The sequence below is a fragment of the Hippocampus zosterae genome, chromosome 18 (assembly GCF_025434085.1).
Source record: "Hippocampus zosterae strain Florida chromosome 18, ASM2543408v3, whole genome shotgun sequence".
Taxonomy (NCBI): Eukaryota; Metazoa; Chordata; class Actinopteri; order Syngnathiformes; family Syngnathidae; genus Hippocampus; species Hippocampus zosterae.
In genome coordinates, this window is record NC_067468.1 from 13,830,166 (window position 1) to 13,857,790 (window position 27,625).

The 27,625-nt window shown below is 44.4% G+C and overlaps 1 protein-coding gene across 7 annotated transcripts; it reads right to left on the reverse strand.

The window, feature by feature from the left end:
* Positions 1–1,114: 1,114 nt before the first annotated feature.
* Positions 1,115–27,522, reverse strand: sema4d (sema domain, immunoglobulin domain (Ig), transmembrane domain (TM) and short cytoplasmic domain, (semaphorin) 4D). 7 transcript variants are annotated; one of them, XM_052050397.1, is made up of 20 exons: positions 27,361–27,522; positions 22,145–22,260; positions 11,899–12,032; positions 10,858–11,003; positions 10,387–10,449; positions 10,027–10,125; positions 9,843–9,936; positions 9,631–9,747; positions 9,120–9,271; positions 8,864–9,039; positions 7,600–7,756; positions 7,264–7,486; positions 7,027–7,139; positions 6,764–6,936; positions 6,603–6,649; positions 5,873–6,214; positions 3,454–3,621; positions 2,186–2,398; positions 2,018–2,109; positions 1,115–1,595 (listed from the first exon to the last, which is right to left on the reverse strand). In XM_052050397.1, exons 2-20 carry the CDS (start codon positions 22,180–22,182, stop codon positions 1,575–1,577), a joined length of 2,568 nt encoding a protein of 855 aa, XP_051906357.1. In that variant the 5' UTR covers positions 22,183–22,260; positions 27,361–27,522; the 3' UTR covers positions 1,115–1,574. The 7 variants fall into 7 exon arrangements, with proteins under 7 accessions (XP_051906357.1, XP_051906358.1, XP_051906353.1 ...); XM_052050398.1 differs by lacking the exons at positions 2,018–2,109; positions 2,186–2,398; XM_052050393.1 differs by lacking the exons at positions 1,115–1,595; positions 2,018–2,109; positions 2,186–2,398; positions 3,454–3,621 and adding an exon at positions 19,398–19,456 and having other exon boundaries at positions 3,796–6,214.
* Positions 27,523–27,625: the final 103 nt, after the last annotated feature.

Below are 27,625 nucleotides of genomic sequence, written 5' to 3' on the forward strand. Positions count from 1 at the left end.
ACATCCATCGGTGTCTTCAGAGTCAATCTATAGATGACGATGACGTCATCACTACTGAGTCTTTTAGGCGGGAATTATTCACGAGACATCATATTTAAATCCAAAATAATTAAAAGAAAGTGAGAATGTTTGCCACCATTAATATACTGTTTCGGCATTTACATACTGATGACGTAGCATCAGGAACACCATGCTCAAGGACACTTCGAAAACGCCGGGGATTGAACTCCAAGCTTTGAGATGACCACTCCATCACTGAGCCATGCCTCCCAATGAATATAAGTGAATGTGCTTAAAATTATACACTCACGGGGCGCAATATTTTAAAAAAGTCCGAATTTACCACACATGATTTCATTTACTCAAGAAAAGATATGCCACCATCACAAATGTTCGAAACCTACGCTCGAAACAAATATATATAAGGTTCCGCTACGACAACATTAGTTGACATACATCCCCTTTGTGATTTTATACTCCATAAGGTTTGGCTAAATATCTTGAAAGGCCCCAAAATTAAAAAGATTAGCGGTGATGTACACACCTGTTTGGTGACGAAGCTGCCATGGGACACTCCCGGACATCTGACATCGATTGTCCAATCAGAAATGATGTGGAGTCGAAACAAAATGGCGGTTCATTATCGTAATTTATTTCACAAGAAGTGGTCACTAAATTATTACAATATTTTCCAGTAGTTACATGATTAAATGTAAGAAAACCACGTAAAACTGCAAAATTAGAGTGAAGTAGAGTCAAGTAAAAAACAATCTGAAGCAAAGAAAGCAACAGTGGCACCACAGTGTCCAAGTAGTGAGGAAATTACTTCAAAACTCGGAGGTTGGAGGTTTGAATTCAGGTACTCCACACTTCTGTGTGGAAGTTAAGATCAAAACCTACATAAGAAACGATGGATGCATGTGGTAATAAAAGAGGTGGAGGGAAGCAAGGCAGAAAGTAAGTGATTGAGTCAGGAGATGAGTATGAATTAATAAAAAACGAAAGGGAAGGCGCGGACGGGACAAGAAAAGGAAAAATGTCAAGAAGCAAAATCCTGTACGTGTACAAAATGAAAAAGGTGTGTATTTTTGATTAAATAACACAATTCTAAACAAAAAATATGATGATGTAATTTTTGTTCTCTATCCGGACACAAGAGGGTGCCGGAATAGCATTTCTAGAGAACGCATAGAAAGGATACATGTACAGCACAAGCACAAATTCACGTATTCCTTTATTCTTGCTTTGTAGGCACATGGTTACGTTGGAGAAATTACACAAAAAGAAGCGAGTAAGAACTGACACGTTTGAACGCTGCTGTAAACTAACCTTTTTAATGCAGCATTTGCATACAGATATCACACCAAGCAAGCTCCATAGAGCTTCCAAGTCCTCAATTTTTGTAGTCCCGTGGGTTCATCCCAAGTCTCGTGATGTGTTTGCCTCGCGCCCCGCAAAAAGACGCGTTTAAATAGGACCTTCAGACTTTCTAGTCCACCAAAAACGGAAAGAAATAGAGACACAGGTTCCTCTGTCTCCAATCGTGATAGTGATGCATGGGAATTCGGCAGCATTCAGTGGCCATCACAACTTTCCTGTGGCGTGGACAAAGAAGAGGTTGAATAAGCGATCAAAACAAAAAACGCATGTCAGTAAATTCCCACAGTGCATCCTTTCCGACATCCTCCCCGTGGTTTTGCATGCTGAGGAGTGCTGATTTTCCACTAAACTGTCAGGCTCGTGGCAAAATGCAAAAACTATGATGCATTTAACGTTAGCGTGCACATACTGCATCCAAGATTTTACTGCATCCAAGAGGACACTAAGGGCTATTAATAATAGTATTAAATATTATCAGATTTATTAAACCTAAATATTTGGTTTTATAGATTAGGCATGTGCTAAAATAAAGATAAATGAACCGTAAATACATTTTAGAAAAATCATAAGGGAAATGGAGTTAATACAGAAGATGATAGCAGGAAGTAGCAGGTTACAAAAAGTCGCTTGCACATACCCTTGACTTCTCCCATCTTTTTAGAAGCTGCTCATGCTCCCTGAGCGCACTCCTCCATTGGTTCAAATCCCTAGACGGAGCGCTCTCCTCATCTGTCGAACAACCAATAATCTCATCACACCAACCGTGGCTCAAATGGATCGGACACCGCCGTCGTACAAAAGATACCTCCGACGGCGAGGTGGAGGTCAACCTGCGACGCGTCGCTCCCCGCGCCAGCCTTGGCCACGCAGCCGTAACGGGCGTCCCGGAGCAACGGCCCCGCCCGAAGCCGGCTGCTCACTAGTACCATGTTCCCGGCCAGCGGGAGACGGTACTCCGTTACGGTTGTGTCCGCACTGCGCCCGTTTATGAGCCATTCAATATAGATGTCGCTAGGACCTGAGGGACACAAGGGGACTTTTCACGCTGACCCAACAACTACTGGTTACATTTTCAATACACCGTTGCCCCGCTCATTTGGGATTTTCGGATTGCTGACTGTTCAGAGTTCAAATTACAAAAATAACATTAATCATAAATAGAAAATCAAATTAGTGCTTCTGATTGTTGTATTTTCTCTAAAGCTTGTAAGAGATATTTGGCCAACTTGAGTTACTTAGTATATTTCAATTCCAAGAATGTTCAATTAGCTTTCTTTGATCCTTGAATACCATTCTTCTGTAAAATACAAATGTTAAACAAAACAATCAAAACTGACTCAATTTTACAAGCACATTTCTTATATTGTTCTCATGGAAGTGATTCTCAAAACATTCACACTTTGCCATCACAAGTGTGAATGTTCATCAAATAATAGAAAGGTATAGAAAAAGAGAGATTTATTCATATGAAAGTGTGAGTGTTATTGAAATAGGTGTGCGCCGTTGGACTTCAGAGGTCGCGCTGTATTTTCCAAATAACTTAGGTAACTGACATCATTCCCATGAAAGGCTTGTGTATAACACTGGGCTAAGTCGTAATCCCTGTGGCACACCACAAGGCCTCGCTCTCCTCAGTAATGTGTTATTCTCACCAAACCAGCAAATTAACAAAAAAAGCAAACGAGCCAGCGTTAGTCACATTTTACACCTTTTATTTTGTCTTCCTACCTACTGACCTAATGACATCCTCCATTTATTTACACATCTTTTTCTCATATATACACACAAACATCTTGACAGGTTTGCAGGCACAAAAACGGCCCAGTTGGCATAGTGGAATGCAACACAGTGTGCGTACCATAGAATTAAAAAAAAGCACCTCTGCAGGCATTCACAGACATTCAGTCGGAATGTCACCTTCTAACAGTGCTGCCACATTCAAAGGTTTGAGAGCTCAGAGGACAGGCCACAATGTTAGTCAGGCCATGCAGGGGAAGTCCAGACACAGATGAGAAGGGTTAATTTTATTTTTTATTTTTAAGCTGGAGGGGAGGGCAGGGTTACATCACTCACCCAGGGCCAGACAGAAGAGCAGGAAGGCCTCGTGGGCGTGAAGCCCCCATGCCTGGTCCTTCAGCAGGGGAGGCAACAGCCTTACTTGCACCTCACCAGCCTCCACACGAGGCTTCGTGGAGGAAGAGGAGAAAGTGAAAGTAGAGGAAGGCAAGACAGATGAAGAGGCTGTGAAGGAAGGAAGTGGTGGTGGTGGCAAAAGGAAAGAAAAAAAGTTACATTGAGGAACAGGGGACAGAAGAGATCTTCAAGAGACAAGATGGATGCTGGAAAAACAGCAATAAATAAAATGAATGTATAAATTCACCTTAAACGCCTTGTTCCGGAAAATCGTGGCCTTAGTTTCTTTTTTAAACAAGAGTGGTTTGATTCATCCAATAGATTTCCATTCGATCAACCATCGTCCCCCCCACACCCCCCCCCCCCCAAGAATAAAGCTGGGCTACGACATGCTGAGCAAAACTTTCCCTGAGATTTGTCGAAGTCCATCGGCCCATGACGCAGACAAAACCACAAAACAAAACAAAAATGATGACTTACTCAGCCTATACAAAGAAAACTGAGTCCAATTTGGAAAACATTCACATAACTTACCAATTTGGTAAACAATGTTTCCAATTTGGAATTAGAGAATTAGCTTTTCTTGCTGGACCTAAGCTAAGACGGAATACACACAGACGATATTTTTCAACTCATGTGATCGGTCGGCTCGGTTATTTTATGTCTTTAAAAGATTACCCTGGGTGATTAACGTGGTGAGGTGTGTTAAAAGTGATCTTTCCTCCCAGACACTTGTAAATGTTAAACCTGTTCAATATTTACAATCACAAATCATTAAGACACTGACTGTGACCTCAAACAGAAGAATAGCCAATTAGCTGTTGGCGGACGCAAACAGTGCAGCTGGTTGTGTTGAAGGTTTGAACTCGTTCGCCGCAATAGAAACGAAAGTTGACAACGGCAGTGTTGTTACCAGAAAGGAGAACATTCTGCCTTCTTTTTCCTTCTCCCACAATTCTTCTTGGTACATTTTGGCAATGGGGGATGCGCAGTGGCACTGTGCTGCCACTCACAGGTCAGTCTTGGTACTACAGACGTTATTGGGTTCGTTTGAGGTGACTTGGAGGAGATCTTGTGTGTGTGTTGAGTGAGCTGTGCTGGCATATGAGCAATAAGAACATGAATGATCATTTTTTTCACTTCAGTGTTGAGTCTCTCTCCTTTTCAAAATTAGTTGTAAAAATTCGGTGTGTACAGCGGATTGAAAATGTGGATTTTCAAACATTGAAATATGTCATGGGATTGAATGGGAATAAACCAGGAATTTGCAAAAGTGAAGGTTAGCTCTTGAAGATAGTTTACACAACAAAATTGATTCTCTAATTATCAATAATAATTCAGATAATCGATCAATCATTTAGAGATCCTGTTTCATTTTAAATGATCAAAATTCTCAGACTTTCAGCCTCTCAACATTAAATTGTCAGATTTCTGTGATCTCCATGAAAGCAGCCTCCGTATTGAATCAATATAAAATATGTTTCAAGTTGCGATCCGACGTGCCAATTTCTGCTTGTACATGATACCTTCCTCTTAAATGACCCTCAAATTCCTGTTAATTCCCATAAATTCCCTTGATTCACATGGAATGCTTGAAATGTGGAATATTGAAAATAAAAAAATATCCCTAGTTTAAAAGAAACTATCTGGAAATGTTCTGCCCCTTTGCAACTTAGGGAGGGCGCAGCATCTTCCTGAACATAAAAAGCAAAAAGATGACAAGTGTGTGGCCAGAGTGCCAAGCTTCCATTTTGTTTCTAGCAATAAGGCTCATCGGCATCGGCAAACTGGATGGACTGGGATTCGCAGTCCACGTCAAAGGGTTTCTGCGGGGTCGGGCTTTCGTCGGCAAAATTGTGTGAGGGCACGCGCCCGTTGCTGCACTCGGGCTCCGTTTCGTAGCCCGTATCGCGCAGCGCACGCAGGTTCTGACTGCCGTTTTGCGCTGGCCGCTCCTTGGTGGCGATTTTGTCTGACACGACCGGCGTCTCCATGAGGCCCGCTTCGCAGGCGCTATACTCAGGCCGGGCGCCGTCGCTTTTCTTGTGCGTGCCCAATAGGGCGGCCCGCAGGCGCAGGCACGGAGCCGGGAGGTACTGCATATAGCAGTTATAGGCCACTGCAGCCAGGAAGAGCAGGAAGAAGAGCAAGAAGAGAAAGAGGAGGGCCGTGCCGTTGCCGCGCTGCAAGTACTCCGCCTCTGGGGCGTCGCTCTTCGGGGGAACCTGCTGCTCGGGCGGCTGATCGGTGCCGCCGGTTGGGGTTAGTGATGAGCGGGACGGTGATGTGAGCAGCACGGCGGGGGTGAAACTGGGCGGGGCGAAGGCTGATGTTAGCACTCTGTCAGCCTCAACTTTACCTTCCACGCCGCGCGTGATCTCCTGGCTCTGGTGGGTGCTTGCGCTCTGCGGGACCTCCAGAGTCAAGACGTATCCGGCCAGGAGGCGTGTGAAGTTCTTCCCGACGCCGGCGACGAACTCCACAGACCAGCACTCGTATAGGCCCTGGTCCACGGAAGCCGCGCTGTAGATGAGCAGGCCGTTCTCTCGAATGAAGTGGAAGGGTGAGGCCTCGGTGAGGAGCGAGCCGTTGGATCGCCACGTCACCTGCGCCATGTTGGAGCGCACCAGGCACGGCAGCTCGGCGGAGCTGCCGGGCTTGACCGAAACACGCCGGTAGTCCTTCAGGGGCACAATGGGAGCTACAAAACGGAAAGCAAGATCAATTTACCACGCCGGAGTCACAAAACCGAAGGTCTGGAGGAGAAAATGAAACATCAAACGTATAAAAAAAATAGTATTTATATATATATTTATGGTATTTATAAATATAATAATTTCTGTAATTTATCTAGCATTTGTTGTTAATATTACAACTATTATCCGAGCATTTTCCGCTCAATTGTAGTACTCTTCATAGAAAAATTGGAAGCGTTATTAGTTTTTGAACTCAGACTATTTTTTGGGTCAAAAATTGAATGTTACTGTCGCAATGCTACCTTCTCCTGATCAAATATGAGATATTATCAATCAAAAATCACTTCTACATAATCCCAAATAATGCATAATTCATTTTTTATGGCACCTTACCTTTAGGACACTTGTCTGCATCACCACTGAGGCTCTGAATTAGCCCCCTGGAGGGAAAAAAACATGTTTTTTTCTTTCAAAACAATAACCACAAATGTTGTCATGACAATCAGAAAGCGAGCAGTGAGCTGTCGTCAAAGACGATGTCATGGCTGCATCACCTGAGCTGCTGACTGGGCGTGTCGGAGATTTTGACGCATCGGGCGGTGTGAGGTTCCCAGGCACAATATGGATCTCGGGCCAGTATGCAGTCATCACAGGACCGATAGCTGAGGCAGAACGCCGTGGGAGACTGAACAACCCCAGAGTCAGAACCGGCGTATAGGGATTGCGTCTGCGAGGAGGGGCAGAGGATTTTTATACTTAAATGCAGATGGAGAGAAAATCTGTTCCTTGGTGGAAGTGATTCATATACAATACTGACCTCGGAAGACAGCACCAAGTTTTTGATGGGCTCCGAGTTCTTCAGAAGCTGGATTTCCTCAACCATGTGGACCTCTTCTCCGAGGACCACTGACTTGTGTAGGACCCCCTTATCTAAAGTGGTGGAACAATACGTTTGCCTCACATTCTGCCATGTTCTCTCAGTGGCGGCATGGATGGATGAATACGACAAGAAACGCGTTTGCCATCGAGTGAACCGATTTTCACGTTTCATTACCCGTTCCGGTAAAAATGACATCAAAGATGCTCCCGTCGAGGGTGCGGACGCGCTCCACGACGACCTGCGTGTAGTTGACGTCCTTGGCGATGAGGCGAGGCCTGTTGCCAATGGGCAGGACGGGGTCCTCCAGCAGGGGGTGGTCTTTGACGAACTGCAGGGTCTTGTCGGGGAGGTGCAGCGAGCTCGTAATGTTCTGCTGCCTCATGTGGCTGTCGATACACTGCCGGAGCACGCGGAGCCGTTATTAATATCGCGGGGGAAACACAGATGCACAGGGCTGCGCTTCCACAAGAAGAAGCACAGAATCAGCTGATGTACAGGATATGAACTTACTGCTCCAGGGCGTGGTGAAGGAGTAACGCCATTGTAGCGAACCCACTTGGTGTGGGACTGCTCCACGGTGGCCTTCTGCATGTACTTGCCCTTGGAGAAGACCTCATCCACGGCGGACATGTTGTAGGCACATACTGCCGAGAGACCAACGTTTCCCCTTTGGAGACGAGAGGGAGGCCATGATTAAAGAGACATTGACACAAAATACACTGTAACATTTCTTTATTTAGTGTTAACACACTTGGACTTGGGAAACTTCTTAAAGCTTTGCCTCTATGGTTCTTTCAGGTTTTATGATCAACGCATTCACTTTACATTATTTCCCGCGGCACAGCGAGCTAGTGGTTAGCGTGCCTGTCTCTCAATCGGGAAGCTTCATGGTTTGTATGTTCTCGCCGCGCCCGTGTGGGTTTTCTGTGGGTACTTTGGGTTGCTAGCCTCCACCTCAGGTGACCGAGGCACGACAAAAAAATGGATTTTCGGCAACGGAGATGTGAACGAGTATGACTGACCACTGAGGAGTGAAGACCCCGTAGATGACCATGTCCCTCAAGTTGGGTTTTCTGTGGGTACATTGGGTCGCTAGCCTCCACCTCAGGTGACCGAGGCACGACAAAAAAAAAAGGATTTTCGGCAACGGAGATGTGAACAAGTATGACTGACCACTGAGAAGTGAAGACCCCGTAGATGACCGTGTCCCTCAAGTTGGGTTTTCTGTGGGTACTTTGGGTTGCTAGCCTTCCACCTCAGGTGACCGAGGCACGACAAAAAAAATGGATTTTCGGCAACGGAGATGTGAACGAGTATGACTGACCACTGAGAAGTGAAGACCCCGTAGATGACCGTGTCCCTCAAGTTGGGTTTTCTGTGGGTACTTTGGGTTGCTAGCCTCCACCTCAGGTGACCGAGGCACGACAAAAAAATGGATTTTCGGCAACGGAGATGTGAACGAGTATGACTGACCACTGAGAAGTGAAGACCCCGTAGATGACCGTGTCCCTCAAGTTGGGTTTTCTGTGGGTACTTTGGGTTGCTAGCCTCCACCTCAGGTGACCGAGGCACGACAAAAAAATTGATTTTCGGCAACGGAGATGTGAACGAGTATGACTGACCACTGAGAAGTGAAGACCCCGTAGATGACCGTGTCCCTCAAGTTGGGTTTTCTGTGGGTACTTTGGGTCGCTAGCCTCCACCTCAGGTGACCGAGGCACGACAAAAAAAAAATGGATTTTCGGCAACGGAGATGTGAACAAATATGACTGACCACTGAGAAGTGAAGACCCCGTAGATGACCGTGTCCCTCAAGTTGGCGGCCTTCAGGATGAAGACGTCGTGGACCACGTTAAAGACAAAGTTGAGTTCGGGCATGGAGCACACCAGCTTGGCTTTCAGGAAGGACGTCCACTTCTTCTGCAAGGTCCTCTGTCCTCCCTGGTCGCCCTGTGTTGAGGATGCCCGATTGAGATGAGAGTTCGGGGAAAAGATAGCGCTAGGAAAGCGATGATGAATGATGTACCCACCTTACAAACACGAGCCACCCTCGGAATGAGCAGATTTCCGAAGAACTCGTACTCCACGGACACCTCGGTGAAGAAGTAGTAGATTTTGTCATCCTCGCCGTCCGTAGGGTTCTCCCCTTCCCTGATCACGTCGGCAAAAACAAAACTGGGCTCTGCAGAAAATATGAAGGGTAGTGTTCTCATAGGAATGTCTCAAATATTTGAAATCCGGACATTTATTGACCCGGGCAACCAAAATGTGAACGTCACACAAGCACGAAACCTCAGTTCAGCAGGAGTCAAAAGGAACATCAATTGTTTAAAATACAGAATTGGCACCTTAATTTCCAAGTTATATTTTAAACTCGATTTAATGGTGAATACAATCTATTTTCGCCGATGAAACGAATTGCGTCACGTCGAGTATAAATAATTCAACTTTAAGGCCACTTTCATTACATTGAGGACTTTAAAGAGAGATGTCAAGACAACTGATCATCATTTGAGGTTCCACTGTTATCAGGGCACTCACCGTTGAGCCATGATGTGGAATACTCAGTTCTCAGCAGGTACGGTGATGGAGAGTATCTAGAAATAATGGGCTCACTACCTAAGAAGTTGTAAGCGGTCCCAGAATACAGTTCTCCATCTGATGGACAAAAAAAGTGGAGAAAAAAAAGCATTTTATTTTCAGTGTGATGGTTAGCAATTTCAAAAGGTTCTTTAAAGGGGTCCGTAACTCACCAACCATGACGGTGGTGAAGCTTTGCGAGGGATCAAATGAGCACTTGCCCCTGCCGTCTTCTGCTCGACCCTCTAACGAAAAGTCAGCCAAAGTCTGCAAAAAAACAATTTCAAGATGCACCAAAAGGCAATTTTTGGGGGGCGTCATGTCTACCGCTGTAACCAAACGTGAGGGGAAATTTACCAAATAATCACACTGCGGTTGAAAGGCATGCGTCCCGCACACGTAGAGCCGCTGGTCGTCAGCTACCTGCAGCACCCGGATGTAGTTCAGGCAGTCGGTCTGGATGCCAACAGAGAAGAGTGGATTCAAATTCACCCTTGACCAAGCTCGTGATTCAATTTACTTGGATGTCAAACTAGTTTTAACCATTGAAATCAAGTGAACGTAATCACAGTAAAACGTTAAAAATATTGAAAAGAAGGAAAATGGCTTTATGAGGTTGAATTACCGTAGATTAGGATAAAGAAAAAAACAACATCAGCTGTGTGCACGAAGCCGTCGCGATTCAAGGCAAACCAACCAGAATTCTCGCTCTCTCACCTCCTTTGATTTTCCTTTGAGAGTGCACATGGCTATGGGGGTCTCGCCAACTTGCCACAGAACCTTGAACAAAGCAGTCCAAATTAAAGCGCGAGTATGCAATTTTAAAAAAATATATATCATATAGTGTATGTTAAAACTGACTGGGAGGCCTGACACAAGATTATTATAAAAATGATCTTTGGAAAAACTCATCTTAGCCCCAATTTATGCCTTTTATTTGTAAGTAAGATATCCTTTATTCGTCCCACACTGGGGAAATTTACATTTTTTTTAAATTTTTTAAATAAATAAATTATATATATATATATATATATATATATATATATATATATATATATATAAAATAAATATATAATTTAATATATAAATAAATGTAAAATTAAATTGATTTTATTAAAACTTAACACACCATGATTTTGCCCTGTTCATGCACGCAGCCGCACTAATGATGACAAGTTTCCTTCATACCTTGTGGTTTCGGACAGTCACATTCTTCTTGCTCAGCTCAAAGATGGCCTCTCGGGCGCCCACGTAGAGTGCGTCCCGTTCGTCGCTAAGCAGCAGAGTGGAGTAGTTGGAGATGCCCGGCTCGGAGAATTCCATCAGCTCCAACTCTGAGCACAGAACCACAAAATTGATTGCATTTTGCTTTTCCTTTGGCTTTTTATATTTTACCTCCAGAAAGGGGTGCTTTGACCCTAGAATGGATAAATTCACTTCACGTTAATTATTATTACTTTGCTGGTTTCATGGTGAGTTATCGAAATGTCCCAATTTCAAACATTGCCTGTACAGTTGACTCCTACAATTGCCGCAGTTTAGATGACTTCTTTTGGGAAAGATTAATCCTTAAAGGTCAAAGGTTTATTGCACGGCATTGTTTTTATTCTCCCCTCGCTTGTCAGGGGTCAAGGCCATTTTCGCTCGAGACACATCTAACACAATGCACAGACGGAATAAAAATAGCTTTTCCCTGAGCAGGAAACACAAAAAAAAAGGCTGTCCGACACGCTTCTGAGCAATACATCACAATAAGAAAAGATCACGGATGGATTTTCTTTAGTCAATGACAGGCCGTCGTTGTGCTCTCACTGCCAACATTGGATTCTGACAAGATAAACAGTCATTTACAGAGAATTACATGTGGAACCGTCAATTAAAACATGATGTGGGGCAGACACTAAGAAGGGTTCGTATGCTCAGTCTGCATCTGCTTCACACTTCAAGTGGCTTCCCATTGTGTCTTTTCTAGGCATTGTGGCTGACGAAGCACAACCGGTCTGTGCTTGCTCATGGGAAAAAAAAAAAACAAAAAGACTCAAGTCGGACGCATATGCACAATTACACGGTCTGGAGAATTTTTTTAGGCTACCGATGGTGACGGCATCCTCACAAAATCTGCTGGTTAGAATAGAAAGCAAGCGTGTACCATGAATCACAGCTAGTCACGAGGTTTGGGATGGACTGAGGACCTACAAAGATAAAAGGTTTGTGTGCGTTTCAAGTCACCTTGGTGTCTCCAGGAGGTTCGGGGTACAGCATGGGGTCCGTGGGTGGACACCTCCAGGAGCAGTCCCAGGAACACGCTTAGCATGCCATACCCCATGTTGGACTCCGACAACTTCGGAACAGTGAAATTTCCTCTGCGAGAGTGCGACAAAATGCGGTCACAATTCAAAATGCATTTCACAATTTGGATGACACGAATAAGAAGGAAGAAGAGCTCCCCACAGGCTTATCTTCTCACGGTGCGTTGACCAAAAATGGGAAGAAGAGACAAATCCACTTCCCTCATACTGAAATGTGACATGACTGACTCAATCCCGAGTCACTTAGTGTTGCTTGTCACATGCACATGCATGTCAAATTCAGGACAGTGCACGCTGCATCACGCTGAGATACCACTTTTGTAATTTCAAGTGCTGTTACAAGCATCCAAAATGTTAGCATTATCCAAATAAAACTATATATGGATGCCGAAAAAGAAACAGGCACAATTTGGGGTCCATGTTGACATCTAAAGTAACTTTTTGGGGGTTTTTTTTATATTGCGGCATTACTATGAGGAAAAGTCAATGTTATGAGAATAGTCGGGATTTTATGAAAATCGTTTTAATTCAAACTACCGTATGCAATGTGAACGTGACAGGTATAGAGAGACATTTCCGAAATTTTAGTCCATGTTTAACGCGATGTAATGGTCAATATTTAAGACCTGACCTCGGGGCGGCCAACTGAAATTCTCGGGATGTGTGGGGAAGATTAAGCAGAAATATTAAACCAAATCCCTAAATCTGTTCTCAATCCCGGCTGCATGTCCAAGTCTGCGGGTCAAGTTTTACGACAGTCTGACATGGACTGAAGCCAGATTAACTAAAGTTGGAATGACATTATTGCTCAAAGTGATCAAATAACTATAATTTAATTCAAAGCGCTTCCACTTTCTTTATCCAATCATGTGACGGGAAAGCTGCATAACTTCAGTTCCCCGCCCCCCCTTTTTTTTCTTTCCTGAAGCGACATGCTAGCAGCGTTGATTGTTTTCACACTTTTGGTGGCCCCCTAGTGTCCACGTGACGTCATATCAACAAATAATATTGTGACAAACACACAAAAGGAAGGTCACACACTTACGCACAAAGAGAGGGTAAAGTGATCCGGACGAAAGCGGGTTATTCTCGTTTTTCCACAACACCCTCAAAAGATACGGGTAAGTCGGCAACACAGACGTAGAGATAACATGCCATTGGGTGTCTCGTGAGAAGAGGATGCATAGGTTCTAGCTATTACCTGGTTTAAACGTGTTTAGTAGTGACAAAATTTCGTTGTAGAGATGTGAACATGATCCCCAGCAAAAATGACTTCAGAAATGAGTGCAATATGCAAGCCGGGCCTATTGTTATCAAAAAAGTATATTTGGGGATCTCTTCCCAGGATTTTAAAATGTGTTGAAAAAAAATGTTGTAATAGTAACTTTTTTTACTTTAGGACATAATTACAAATATTTGCATTTTCAGGCTCCAAAATGCTGTTTTTATACAAAAACATAGAAGCAAAAAGTGACAGTTTTATCTACTGTCACTTAAAATGGTCTCATTTTTGGTTGTCTTAAAACCATTAAAAGGCGTATTGGATCCCGTAAGTATTTATCTTTAAAAGCCCCCAAATCCCGATAAAAGAAAACATATTAGGGTGTTTTTTTTTAATAGATGGTTGTTACATTGGTGTTCTGGTTCGAGTACGACCGACGACAAATAATCCATTGTTCTCTTGTGACCCAAAAGAACCGCTGAGGCTAATTGTAAATATAGGTTAGTCATTACTTTTAATAACTAGGGTGCTGATGGTGGGATTGTACATAAACAATCAATCACTTCTGTTGGGAAAATGGAGTGAATGGGGGAGGGGGGGTTAATTGATTATTGATTCTGTAGTCAATGAGAACAAACCGGCTAGGGCCGTTTTGACCTCTCAAGCATTGGGATCACCAACCAAAACTTTGGAGTTTCAGGCACATACTACGCAAGAGGGGGGGGGTGAAAGGGGTGTTGCTCCAAGTGCACAAGGACCAATTGTTTACTGAAGATGGCCTGCACTCACTCCGCTGCCTGCCAACCCCCCACCTCCATCCCTCTACATCAACAGTCCAGAGTAGCAAACAATGAACAGTGAGGAGAGGACACAGTCACAGTCTTGCCAAACTCAATGCCGACAGTTTAGCTTATAGCAGCGGGTTTGCGGATTGCAGAAGCGATCATCTGGTAAAATAGTCCGTCTGGAAAAAAAAGGGGGGTGGGGGCAAGAGTCCGAATCACAACTTTCTAGGTGTCGGTGAACTCTTAGCCAATCCTAGCTTGCGCTGTGCATGCGCTCCATTTAGGTCAAGGCTTAACAAAAGCTTAAAAGCCCATTCGAAGGGCTTGGTGGGCTACAGTAGCAGAATGAGCAAAACTGGCAGCCACCCTACGGCCGCTGACAGATTTAGAGGTGCCGCCGTACCGGGCCTGGATATTCAAGATGGTTAGCATGCTGGCAGGCCTTCTTTGAGCCCTTTGTGTTGCCTTCGCGGCTCCTTGGGCTTCACAAGGAGGCGGACACCTGCTCATGGCCACGGGGTTCTCAGTATCATGCTGGTGACCGAGCACTGATGTTGGCTGGATGCCCACTTGGGGAAGAGAGAATCGTGTAAGGAGCATTCGCCTATCTGTGTGCACACGAGAACCGTGACAATTTGGGATTCTGTACATTTCCCAGGAGGACTTTACATGTGTAGGCCACGATAAGATCCCCCAAAAATGTCAAGGTTTGGCTCGAATGTAATTGGGGAACATTTAGTCATTCGGGAACTCATGTCTGGAAGATTGTCCAGTGGTTCAAACTCTTCTTGATGGGACAGAGTTACCCCCCGGAACAAACAGTTGTTACGTCCCACAATACAAGATGGTGTCTTCCCACATTTCAAATGCAATGCAGACAAGACTCTGGGCATCCGGAGAGCAGCGCGGCAAAGGCGGGATGCTGCAGAATTGGGACATTCACGAGCTGCCAACCTCTCAGCGCTCACACTGGCTCTTGCATCAACATCAATGCCGCGGAGAAGTACTGCCTCTTATTCTTCCTCACGCCAGCAGACTGGTCGATGAAACAAAATAAAACACCCTTACCCGTTGGAATTGGTTAGTATTTTAATATATATATTTTAAAAGATTATAGTCTTTTTTTTCTTCTGCTTCTCCTCCACATCGAGAGGAGCCAGATGAGGTGGCTTGGGCATCTGATTCGGATGCCTCCTGAGCGCCTCCCCGGTGAGGTGTTCCGGTCATGTCCCACCGGGAGGAGACCCCGAGGAAGACCCAGCACACGCTGGAGAACCCAACATGTACAGTTTAGGTACACAGATGAGGTGGCTTGGGCATCTGATTCGGATGCCTCCTGAGCGCCTCTCCGGTGAGGTGTTCTGGTCATGTCCCACCGGGAGGAGACCCAGAGGAAGACCCAGGACACGCTGGAGAGACTATGTCACCCAGCTGGCCTGGGAACGCCTCGGGATCCCCCGGGGAGAGTTGGAAGAAGTAGCTAGGGAGAGGGAAGTCTGGGCTTCCCTGCTAAAGCTGTTGCCCCCGCGACCCGGCCCCGGATAAGCGGTAGAAAATGGATGGATGGATAGTCTTTTTTTTTATTCATAAAAATACGTAAGCATCATTGGAATTATGAAGAAAACGCGGCATACCATGTTGACAGAGGCCGAAACTTCATACATTTTACATGTAGAGTACCTGACAATGCATTAATTAAAGTAGTTTTAATGGTAAGCCAGTAAAACTCATACATTTAAGACATTTTTTTTCATTTTCACTTTAGCCCGTCTTAGTTAATATTCTTTTATGTACTGTACTTTGGTGAAACAGCTGGATTTTCAAATTCAAATCCCCAAATTTTATGAGTAGGATTTAAAAGATCAAGCGGTGAATCACATATGGCTTTCCTCCCTTCATCTGACCCCCCGGGGAGGGATCGGTGCAGCACAATCCCAATATTTAGGAGGGCTCCTCGGATTATAGCGGTCTAGCTCCCTAAAATCACGTGACAGAAGTAGGGCTTCCACAGGTTCGGCAAGGACTGTAAATGAGGGCTGTCATCACTTGAAACACAATGCTGAGGAGGGGTCCAATAAAAGTATTAAATGCAACGTTTGGCTATAAATATGTCAAAGGAAGCGATACTGTAAACTAAGGCGTGGGCAGGACAGTAGACCACAGAGGCCAAAAAAGCCTTAAAACAAATGCCGGCAGCTTTCGGGTTCCCCGCAGCATGATGAACTGATTCTGTCAGTCCGGCCGAGGCTTTAACAATCTCTGCGTTTAGGCTTAACCAAGCATTACAACTCCAGCTGGCAATCATTCATTCGTATGACGATTGAAACTTCTGTCCCATTCCAGCGTCATGGCTACAGGTGGATACGTGTGTGTGGTTTTTGGTCTGTGTGTTTCGTCGTCGTAATTACTTGGGGGGGAAAAGTGCAATTTCAAGATCTAAATGTTCCGGTGTGACCTCCGGTGGTTGGCCAGCCGCTGAGAGATGACACAGCAGTCTGGATGCATTATCCACTGAAACCTCACCAGATGACAGATGGATGGTTGGATGATTATGTGATTAGATACAGTCGTATATGCCTTACAGCTTGTAAAATATGCCTTAACTGTCAGACAAATTTTGAACTGGCATGTCATCTGACAAAATCTCATTTCAACCACGATAAAAGGGGCTAACCATCAATACCAACTGTAAAAAAATGACACAATACTTCGGGTTTTTTTTTCCAGTTTCAACTTTTGACGTTAGCTTCTCACGCCAGCAGTGGATCAAAAGGAAGGTAAATTCTCTTGAGATTAACAGTGCTTTTATCTTATTTATTTGACAGTGGTTAACTCCTGCTAAACCCTTGACGTTACCGAAAAAGATTGCCAGACTCTGCTTTGGTTTGTTTGACCAGCATCGCAGAACAGATTGTGTTTCAACGTTGGAGGAACATTTATACAAGCCACGCCTTTCCACAAATGATCACGAGAACACAAGGTAACCAAAAACAAACTACTCCTGGTTATACTAAAAAGTGTGGCTAATGATCAATGACTGACCTAAATAGGATAAGAGCTTGTGTGAAGGAAACACGATACAGAGGATGTAAAATGGAAGCCCTCCTATGTAATGAGTAGCCGTGGTACCACGGCGGAGCGAATATGTCAACTTAAAGTGGCCACAGAAAAGGCAAATGAGGGTTCAGGTCCTACAAAGGGTATATTTAGTATGCCGATGGCGAGCTTTAAAAAAAAAAAAAAAACACGCCCGTTCTTTTAGTCACGTGGCCGAGGGGGATCTGAAAAACTTAAGAGGAGAGTGAACATATGGGCACGTGATGTGTGTGGCGAGAATTTCCATGCGACGCTGCCTCCCATTTTCCGCACAGAAGGTTCCTTTGTGGTCATTTAACTATTTAAAAGGAAAAGCTGGAGTTTTGATTAGCATCTGCATAGCGGGTTTGCAAGCTAGCAAAGATGCTAGCGTTAGCTCAAATAGCAGAAACGGATGGACTCCGGATGTATAACGTGAGTCACGGAAAATACAAGTTCAAGTCAGCAGCTATTTATCATGAAAACAAAGTGAAAGCAGGTCCTGAAACAGCAGACAAATGTATTTCTGGTCTTTTTTGAGTCTGCTGACTGGCCCATGGTTATTCTTCTCCCTGTGCCAATCTGATTATTGGATAAAGTGTTGCAAAAACAAGGAAAAAGCAAAACACGCCGAGTTCCTTTGTTGCTTTGATCCAGACTGCACTAAGGGTGTAAAGCTTCACCTACTACCTTCAAGTATCGATTCACAGTTTGCTCCTGAGATACAACAACATTGATTTGTGCTTATAACAAATCAAGTAAATACACCTACGCTGGGTGTGTCTGTGGTAAATAATGAAAGGAGGAAATACAACCACGTCACAAGCAAACAGCCATTCACAGACAAGCCATTCATTCGACACGGTTTTCCTTGAGGCCACTATAATGGCAGCCAGGCCTCTGGGGCACATTACGCTAGCATATTTTGGGAAGCGGTGAAAGCCCTGTTGTAAAGCCTTGCGGTCTCAAGTGTGTGACTAGTAGTCCCAGATCTGTGGTCGTTTTGTTTTCTCAGCAGTCCAGGGCAGGTGATTTTACCCGCTGTGGAGCAGGGGCCATTTTTGTTTTCATACAGTCCTCCAAGTGTAATACTAAATCTTGACTGATCAAACAAGTGTTTGATTCAGTATGTGGGGGTTAATGGTTTGGGGACAACCCCGCTGGCACTCCGTTGTGGGGATTGCATGGAGGACTGCAACAAAGGCTCGCATACCTGTGTTTTTATTTTGGAAAATAACAATCGACACTTTTTCTGCCTTATGGACAAAAAAAAATAATTTAATTTAATTAAAAATAAGAGGGGTCACATAAGAATAAAAATTAATTAAATTTAATTATTTGTTTTGTGCATTTTCTGCACTTAAAAAAATAAAACGTTTTATAAACAATTATGTTTGAGGAAAATCCTGCTCAACTGTTTTAAGATGGCTGGGGAATGAGAACAAAGGCTAAAGCTTACGAGAATACTGTAGTCTAAATTGGAATACTGCAAATAAAGTCATAACTTTAAGATGTGTCATTCTTAAAATTCTAAAAAGTTGTAAAAATTTTACAACAAATAAGAGGGGTCACTTATAAGAATAAAGTTGTAGCGGGAGACTGGATTCATTGGCTTATATTTAAATCACTCTCACCGGCCATTTACGCCCATGTCGTAGCGCAATGAATCCGTCAAATCAACTCTCCCACCAGTCATTTAAAAGCGGAGCAAAATATCTCTTCACGTGATCCTGCATCTCATCCGCTGTGCTTCGAGTTGGCACGCATTCCCCTGCCTCTTCGTTCTCTCAACTGTCTTTAGTGGCCAGCAATTTCACGGTGGTAAATTCAGTCCCAGCATGGACAACTACTTCCCTTTGGAGTTGTGTGTGAAAACTCACGGGTACACAGCTCCGGGAGGGTGTCCTCCTGAATTTGGCAAGCCAACAGTTTAAGCCGAAACAAAAAAACACAATAAAATCCCCCCCAAAAATCCTGACGGTGACAGAGCAAAGTATGACGTGAAGTTCACAAAAGCAGGCAAACTGTGTGCAAAATCATCAGCTTGTTTCGAAGAGGAATTGAGGGTCAGACAACAACCAATCAAAAAGCACCAGAGGAAAAAGCGGAATAACATCAAAAGGGCCAGATGTGGTCATGCAAAAGGGAGTCAAAACAAGAAAGGAGCGCAAAGCCCCAAGGTGATTCCAGGGGCAAGGGAGGAGTAAAGGGTCGTCCGGCGGGGAATGGTCAGGCAAGCATGCATTATTCATGTTGGAGCAAGCACACGAGCAGCTCGGTCACACAAAAAGAAGTAAAAAAAACACAACACTGGGATTGAGGAGTAACTTTTCTGACCTGTGGCTCCTTATAAGATGCGGCGCTCTTCCTCTGAGGAGAGTTATAAAATCCTCAAGCTAGGTGGAGGGGGGCGAGAAGAGAGGCAATCAGACAGGACAGTTATGAAGAATGAGTGTCATCAGCCTGCTTCACAGAAAAAAAAACGGAATGTCTTTTTTCTTTGCACAAGTACAGTACACCAGCTTTTATTCCCACAGGCCAACAACGGGTTACATAATTGCCCTTTTCACTGCTCTGTGTGCGGCGCTGGCTCCATTTCCAGGGATATATCATTAAGCCCAGAATAAGAAAAACAAACAAAACATTGGTAGGCATACGCACAAAGAAAACTGAATTTAGGTCAAAGGAAAACAACAATTGTTGCAGCTTTTTATGATGTGTACACAAGAATCAAACGATATTATGTCAAACTTCAACATATAAAGATACATTAACATGAGATTAGGGTCAGCTAGCTCACGAGAGCTAGCTCCCACGCAAGCCCTTCAGTGCGCACTCCAGATTTCAATCCATTGTTGATGCCCACACAAAGGAACCAAACACGGATGCAAAGGGAGCACAAACAAACCACACAAGTCCCTGCCTCCTGCCCTCCTCTGACAGCTTCGATTGAGACGAGTGCGATGATGACACTGGTGGGAGATTGATGAGCTGCGGGTCAAAGGCCTACAGCCCCCCTTGGACGTGGTTAGGAAGCACTCAAGACTGTTGGCCCGCTCAGCTCCAACAAAACCCGGTGACAGCTGATGCAGAGGTTTTTTTTCCTGCGTGATTCGGAGGACGCCGCGCCTTCATACGTCTATCGCGGCCTGAGCGTGAGCCCTTTGGTGACACCGAGGGCACCGGGAGGAAGTTAAAGGGGAAGACTTGAATGGGGACTCTTCAGACTCAAAACTAATTTATCAAATGGGTCCCAATGAAGCAACTCAGAGAGTAGGAAACGCAACGACAGATGACGGACCGGGGTCACGCCAGTTTGACACCCAACTTTCCACAAGGAAAAAGACGCTGAATTAAAATCATTGAGGGCTTTTTCCAACACAAAAGCTCGCATTTCCAGGCAAAACTTGGTCGCGACTTTGGGTGGAGATCCGTCGGACTACATTGTCTGAAACAAAGACAATGGTAAGCAGAACTGCAGTAGGTTTTGTTGGATGCATCGATGAATAGCTTTTGATAGGTGGCACATATTCCAGTGCTTGGTTTCGTGTCTTGCAACGTGCGCGCTGCTTGCGCCGCATGTACAGATCCGCTAGACTGCTTGAGAAAACCACACGAACTGGCGAGTGTATTTTGGCAGCTTGGTGATGAAGTGCTGCCAACAAAAGTGAAAAATACATTACATGCTTTTACCATCTTGACTCTCCTAGCCCATTTGCCATGGGACCAAAAGCTGTACTTGGACATGGCCCATTAATAGAGTGTTGTGATGAACAGCGGCTCATTTGCACGAGACAGGACAGCTTGATCTCAGTAGGCCCAATTGCAGCAAGGCTATCAAACAAAATGTCAAAAGTAAGTATGGGTGCAGAGTCGCGGTACTAAACTGGCCCCAGGGCTGAATTATTAAATCCTGGAGCATTGACAAGCTCCACCCTTCACTCTTATGTCAAGTGCCTTGAAAACAATTAATCAAATTAATTCTCCATTTATTTGGGTTGTATGAATACTGTGTTGTATCTTGAACCTTTAACAAATTGTGTGGAAAAAACAAAAAAAAAAAATTCTTACGCTAGTGGATATGTGAAGACCGCACAAAATGCAAGTGTTCAAAACAAGCAAATATGAGTAAGGTCAACTCTGCTTGGAAAGTTGGACAGGGGGGGTCTGGAGGCAGGCCAATTAGTATCTGGGAATACCAAATGGAATGCTGGTGTCCAAGAGGAATGTGGACCGAGATCCCACACTAAGCAAATGTCAGATTCAAGGAAATAAGGAGACATTTGTTCATGCGTTTTGTGCGAACTGGAGAGCAACTAAGAAGCATCATCTGGTCTCTTTTGTACGGATGTTAAGTCGTCGCATGTTGAAGACAGGGGGGCTTTATTCCCTACAGGCGGTGGGGCACGTCCTCCAACTTTTACCCTCACGTCCTTTTGGAGTAACATTCATCATTCTTCGCTATTGAACCTTCGTATTCGTATGACAACACCGACTAGCAGCGGGAGCACAAATAAAAAAGGACCCCCCCCCCTCCATTTCGGCCCTTCTGGTTGCTCAGTTACCTTTCATCAAAGACGCACAGCTTGTCAAGACCATCATCGCTTACTCCGAAACTTTCAAGTCGTTTGTGGGACTTTGTTGCATGTTCTTCCCCCAAGCAGGGAAGAACCTCCACACAGCATAAGTTGAGATATGAGATTCTCAGAACCCTGTGGCAGATGTGCCAACCACTAGTCCACCGTGCCGTGAAACGGGTTGCCTTGTGCGCTTTTCACGCCGCCTCATGGCAGGAGTGGCCTTGTTTGCGAAGATCCCTTTCAGCTGACCGGCTTCTGGTGGTTATTCCGCTTATTATGAGGACTCACGGCAGATTGTTTTTGCTTACCGCACCCGAATTCTCCAACCCCACGTGGGGGAGATGGAGTGCACACACACACAACCATCACAACTTACTCCTCTTGTGTAATGAACTCCCTCACCCCATGTAACCCTCTGTTCGTGCACTGAAACACTCCAAAAAACTAAATAAAATAAAAAAAAAATACAACCAGACACTGGCGTGACGAGCACACGCCACTTACTTATCGGTCATGGCGTCAAGTAGCGTGTGGTGGTTCATTCAAACGTCTTCTCACTTGCCCCCTTGCACAGTTAAAACGGTTGGAGGATGAGGGCTGTGGACTCTCGAAACGCCAATCTGTCCAAAAGAGAGAAAAAAAAAAAAGCAGAAAAGAAAGTTAGTTGAGAGCAAGAATTGCCTTACAGTGCTTGAAATTCCTTCCACTTTCATTAGTCATACACACAAAATGACAATCAGGCCGTGAGACGGTTTAGCAGACGCTTCAGTGGCTCACAATTGCCCCGATGAGGCCTGCTCTCCCAGAGACGAGTTCTGTGGGATACTGTTACCGTGGAGACTGAGGCAGCCCCTCACGTAGCGAGCCAGCTAGCTAAACAGAGAGAAGTAATCCTCGAGGTAGGGAGCAAACAGTATCATTGCGATCAATGGGCGAATGCCGATTAAATAAAATATGACGTAACAATGTCACAAAGATTGTTGTCAGTATCGTTCAATAGCAATTCAACATTTTACAGGAAAGTAGCGCATAAAACAGTAACAATTGTTTGTAGTTTCTGGAATTTCCCCCAAAAAGGACATGTACATCTAACGTCTTCCTACGATGATCCAATTTTCAATACTTGGTGTATTTACCGTAAGTAAAGTAACGGCAAGCGGATTTTCTCTTTACTCATCTTCAAACCAAAGTGGAGGTACCGATGGAGGTACAGAACTCGTTATGAAAATCCTTATCATTCGTTGTTCAGCTAAACATTAAAAACAGCATGCAGAAGAAGACAAAGAATCTCACAGTCGTGTTACAAATTAAGGCGGCTTTATGACGTTATCGTAATTTTAAAGTGATGCACAAAAAAATCAGCCAGTAGCTCTTCATCTCATCTGTCTTTAAGGGATTACAATGGCCACATTGGGTTCCCATATTAATACACTATTATGGTTTAGCACACTGAAATAACACAGACTGTGACCCGCCAAAGTGGGATTTAGGTCCCCGTAAGCAGATAAGTGTTGGTATACCAAATTTTGAATGAGTGGGCACTAAAAAAAAGAGATTTTTTTTTTTTTTTTAGACGTGTTTTACCAACATTCTTTTAAAATGGACAGTAAGTACATAATCCAACACAGATTACCCAAACCAAAAAGAGTTTTTAGGAGTGTCAGTTTCCGCCAGTGTTGCCCCGTTGGAAAAAGCATTTTGATCCGAGTGTAGAGCAGAAGTGCTTCCGGAACAAACAAAGAAAACAATCTGTAAATTTATTGTTCACACTCGCGTGAGTGGATGAAAATTTGACAAACCATTTACAGGCATTCTGGAGCCCTAAAATGACTCAAGACCAACAAAAGCTGAGCAAAGCGAAGAGAAATTAAACTCCATTCCTTCAATGGCAGCAATAGTATGTTCAAGATGACACTATCTTGGAAACAGGAGTTCAGAACATTCTGAGTTCTTCCCATCCCTTCGAAAAATATATATCGCCAAACTGATGAAGTCTTCCATAAAGGAAATGTAGTCAATTGCTCATCCCTGGTTCACATGGCTCATTGTGGTGCAGCTAGCATCTTGGCCAATCAATCTGCAGTGACTCCAACGGGATTGGTAAGATTTTTTGAAAATGTCATGTTATAAAAAAAAAATGGCAAAAAAAACCCCCAAAATGATGGTGAGTTTTAAAGGAAATGACTATCTCGATACTCCAATCTTACCACATCGAATCACCTATTAGTCACCTATGAGGGAATTTTCCTCCCACTGAACCAAAAGTCCCAGCGATACCTACAAAGTACAATCCACCACAATACTGAATTATTTACTTCACAGTGATGGTGGTGAGGCGAGGGGGTGGGGGTTAAAAATAGCACGTACCGAGCAAGCTAGTCTCCACAGCACAAAATGTGATGTCTGTAGCAGTCATGCCGTGACAGGAGTCTTACCATGACGGGCGCGGGGGAAGATCCTGCAGGTAGGGGGGATTTTTCTTCTCGGTTTTGTGAGTGCATGACAGACAAATGGAAACACGCCGATTTTGATCATCCAAAGATGACTGTCATCTCACCCACACGGCTCTCGGTTGTCGACCGTGTACAAAAGGGCAGGGAGGGGCAGCCGTCATCTGCTACTGTGCAGGAGTGGTCTCGTCTCTGGAAAACCTCAATGCATCGAGCCTCCTCGAGGAGGAGGAAGCAAGTATGAGACGGGGGGGAGGGGCCATGTGGGAGTGTGTCTATTGTGACGGGGGTCGTTTTCTTCGCTCCTTTGAGCGCTCAGATGAGTGCGCAGTTCTGGGGTAATCGCTAAACACTTTAGTTGGGGAACTAGCGGTGCCAATGGGGAACGTGTGTCGACGTGTCGGCCATTTTGGTGGTGGCGGCACTACAGCGCAAGATGCTAGAAGTGCTCTGTCGCCGTGTTCCTTCTGAGTTATTGTCATATAGAGCCAGTTGAATAGAAGTATGGTGAAGTGTTGCCTCGTAGGGGGTGCAGCAACACCTCAAACAATTGCGAAGGGAGAAAAGTTGACGACCGACATCGTTTTTACAGGTTTCTTGCTTGGCAGAAGACAGCGGGTAGGCTCGTTTAAGGGAGCACAAAGTCAAGACGGACAGCATGGTTGTCAGATGTAGACCAAAAATAAAATAAAACTGCCTCAGAACGTTTGAGATTTCTCATTGTCTCACCCTTTGAAGTCAAAGTGTCTTTTTGATGTCATCCTCCAACCCCACTAAATTAAGAACAAGTGGGATTTGAAATGTTTTCTGTTTCTCTCAACAGCTCCTGTTCATACCGGAGGCCGTGCCCACAAGTTCAGCAAAGGTCCAGGGACCTTGAATATGGTGCATACTAACCATTTTCAATGCTATCAGAGTTTATCAGGAAACCATTCGAGGGAAAAGATTCAAATCTGCCACCTCTAAAAGTCAATGTTGCCATGCAAGCAGGCGGTAGAAAAGACTAAGATAGGAGGAGAAATACATCAACAACAAACAGAATGTACTGTATGTGGGCTGCCTTCCCGCTGCCATTGCCTTCCAGCTCTGTGCCCTCGGCAACACTAAACGCTGGGAACCTTTGAAACACACACACACACACACACAAACAGCCAAGTTTGCTGTCAGTGGCAATGCATCAGGAGCTTTGCGCTGCACTCAGCTATGTCCTCAGCGAGGCCTGGGAATCTTTAGCCTCTGATAGCACTCCCAAAGCACGAGCCTGAGAAAAACAACTGCTTTGGGATGGACACTGGAGCATGTTTTGAGGTAAAAACTAGGATTTAATGTTCTTGCTCACACCAAGATCAGTGCAAGTATTCAATTTTGAGTACTCAACGATACCAAGTACCAATGCCAGTGGTATTTTTTTATCTAAAATTTCAAATAACACAAGATGGACACCTTTCGTGCACAAAGTTCATGTCCCGAACAATAATCGTTTTCAGTCCGCTGACCAAATCCCCCTTTCCCGACCACTTCAAATTGATTAAGAGTGGAAAACAAGGAGCCTCTCAGAGAAGGTAAAGTTATCGCTAACAAGAGAGAGGGTTGCGTGTCATTTGATTTAGCTCATGCGGATCTGCAGGTTCAAGTGAATATGTAAAAAAAACCAACAACAAAAAACAAGAGATGGTCTGTGATGAATACGTTTTACCCGAAATCAATTTAACAAATCTGCCTTGAAAAAGACTTACACAGGTCAACAGGAACAGAAACTACGATAGACAGTTTTTACAAAATGTTTTTGTTGTGCAATCTCATAGTATGCTGGAAACAAAAGCGAACTGTTATAAAAATGGGGAACTCAGTGTCTAAAGAACAAATATAAGCAATCTGCCAATCGTGTCTACTGGCATTTCATAACCTTTCAATAAGAACTCACAACACACAAACACAACCTCTAACCCGAGGCAAAGTCAGCGCAAGCAACAGAACTGCCTCAACTGCCAGCTGTTTAATGATTTGTCTGCTGGTGAAAGCGCACGCAGCAATATCCTGTGAGGGCTAGCTTGCGATATGCAACCCCCTACCACGATGATTCCGACTGGCCTGGGTGACACATGATGTCCATCATTTCAACAAGGCCCGAATCACCGCCCCGAGCCAGACGTGCCTCAGGCAAAGACAAATAAACTTAACGGCGTGGAAGAATTATGCAACAAGGAAAGGGACGTCGTGGACTGACTGAAATTGTAGTCCAGAGGAGTCCGGGGGATGCATTGCTCCCGCCAGAAAGGCTTGAGGGGAAATGGTGGACCCTAATTAAGTGGGCTTAAACAATACACGCCCAGGCCCCCACACCATTCCCTTCCCCTTCATAGTCCACACAGCTGCAAACACATACAGGTGAAACAATTAGAACCTCAGACTGACTAGCCACAGCTACGCGGCACTCAAAACAGTCCAGGAAACTCCCACAAACCTACACGGCTTTTCAAGTAATAGTATATTTTGGTTTCTAATGTTCTAAGTTCTAAGTAATTGACATTGGGGGCTATTGTTACGGTTGATCGAACAGCCTTAAATTTATGCATGTCAAGGGCAGAAACCTCCCAATGACCAATGGGTGTCAGAATGTCTTTTATGGGACGATATAAATTTTTTTGTTAAAGTCTGAAAAATCTTCTGCTCATCTTATGCTAGTTTCTTAATGATGCATTCACATCATGTGAATTTTGACACTTTGTTTTTTTTAATTGTAATTATAACATTTAAGAAATTTTTATTACAGTGGAAAAAAGACAATCAAAAATAAGACAAATCACTCCTCATAAGAAATTTGTGCATCTCCAGCTAGCACAGCCAACATTTTATTTGGTATTCTGAAACATATAAAGAAAAAAGGAAAACAATTCCAAGCTCCTTATAATTGGTCAAGCTTCCCTCCAGCCCCGGGAAAGAAACCCGTACCCTAGGACCGCGGACCATATGTTTCTCACCGTACCCGCCACGCTTTTGAACCGTTTGAACTCTTACTTTTGAACTTTTAACTATCCAGACTCCGCACTTATGACTTGGAAACGATAAAGAAACTCAGAAAGAAGGCGTTATCTCGGGAAAAGTGATAACAGGAACGCCTAAAATAGTTTTCATCTCCGTAGGGGAGCAACAAGTGCAAGCGAGTGCACGACAACCGGAGACTCTGCAGCACTAAGCAGCGGCTAGCGAGTGAGCTAGCAAAAAACAAAAACACAGAAAACATGGAATTTCAATGAACTTATAACTCACCAAGAACGCTTGTTTTCCCACTCTTTTCTTCGTTCTCCCGGTACGGGAAAGAAGAAGCGGTGTGCCAAAGTTCGCTGCGTCTGTTGTGTCTACTACCCGATCCGCATGGTGGTCGAAGCCAGACTGGTTGAAAAGTGTGTCGCTCCGGGATCTCAGAGCTACTCGCTGGGGGGAGGCGGAAAAGTGAGGAGGGAGGAGGGCCGATTGAGGAGGGATGGAGCGCGGGGGTCCTCCAGCAGAACAGGATTGTTGCTTTTATATGACT

Excerpts from the sequence above, each read along its gene's own strand:
- sema4d (XM_052050391.1), bottom strand. The coding sequence starts at position 22,182 with ATGAACCACCACACGCTACTTGACGCCATGACCGATAA. Across the intron at positions 9,937-10,026 it reads AACCGCAGTGTGATTATTTG|ACTTTGGCTGACTTTTCGTT; the intron begins GTAAATTTCCCC and ends GTTTTTTTGCAG. Across the intron at positions 9,748-9,842 it reads CTTCACCACCGTCATGGTTG|ATGGAGAACTGTATTCTGGG; the intron begins GTGAGTTACGGA and ends TTTGTCCATCAG.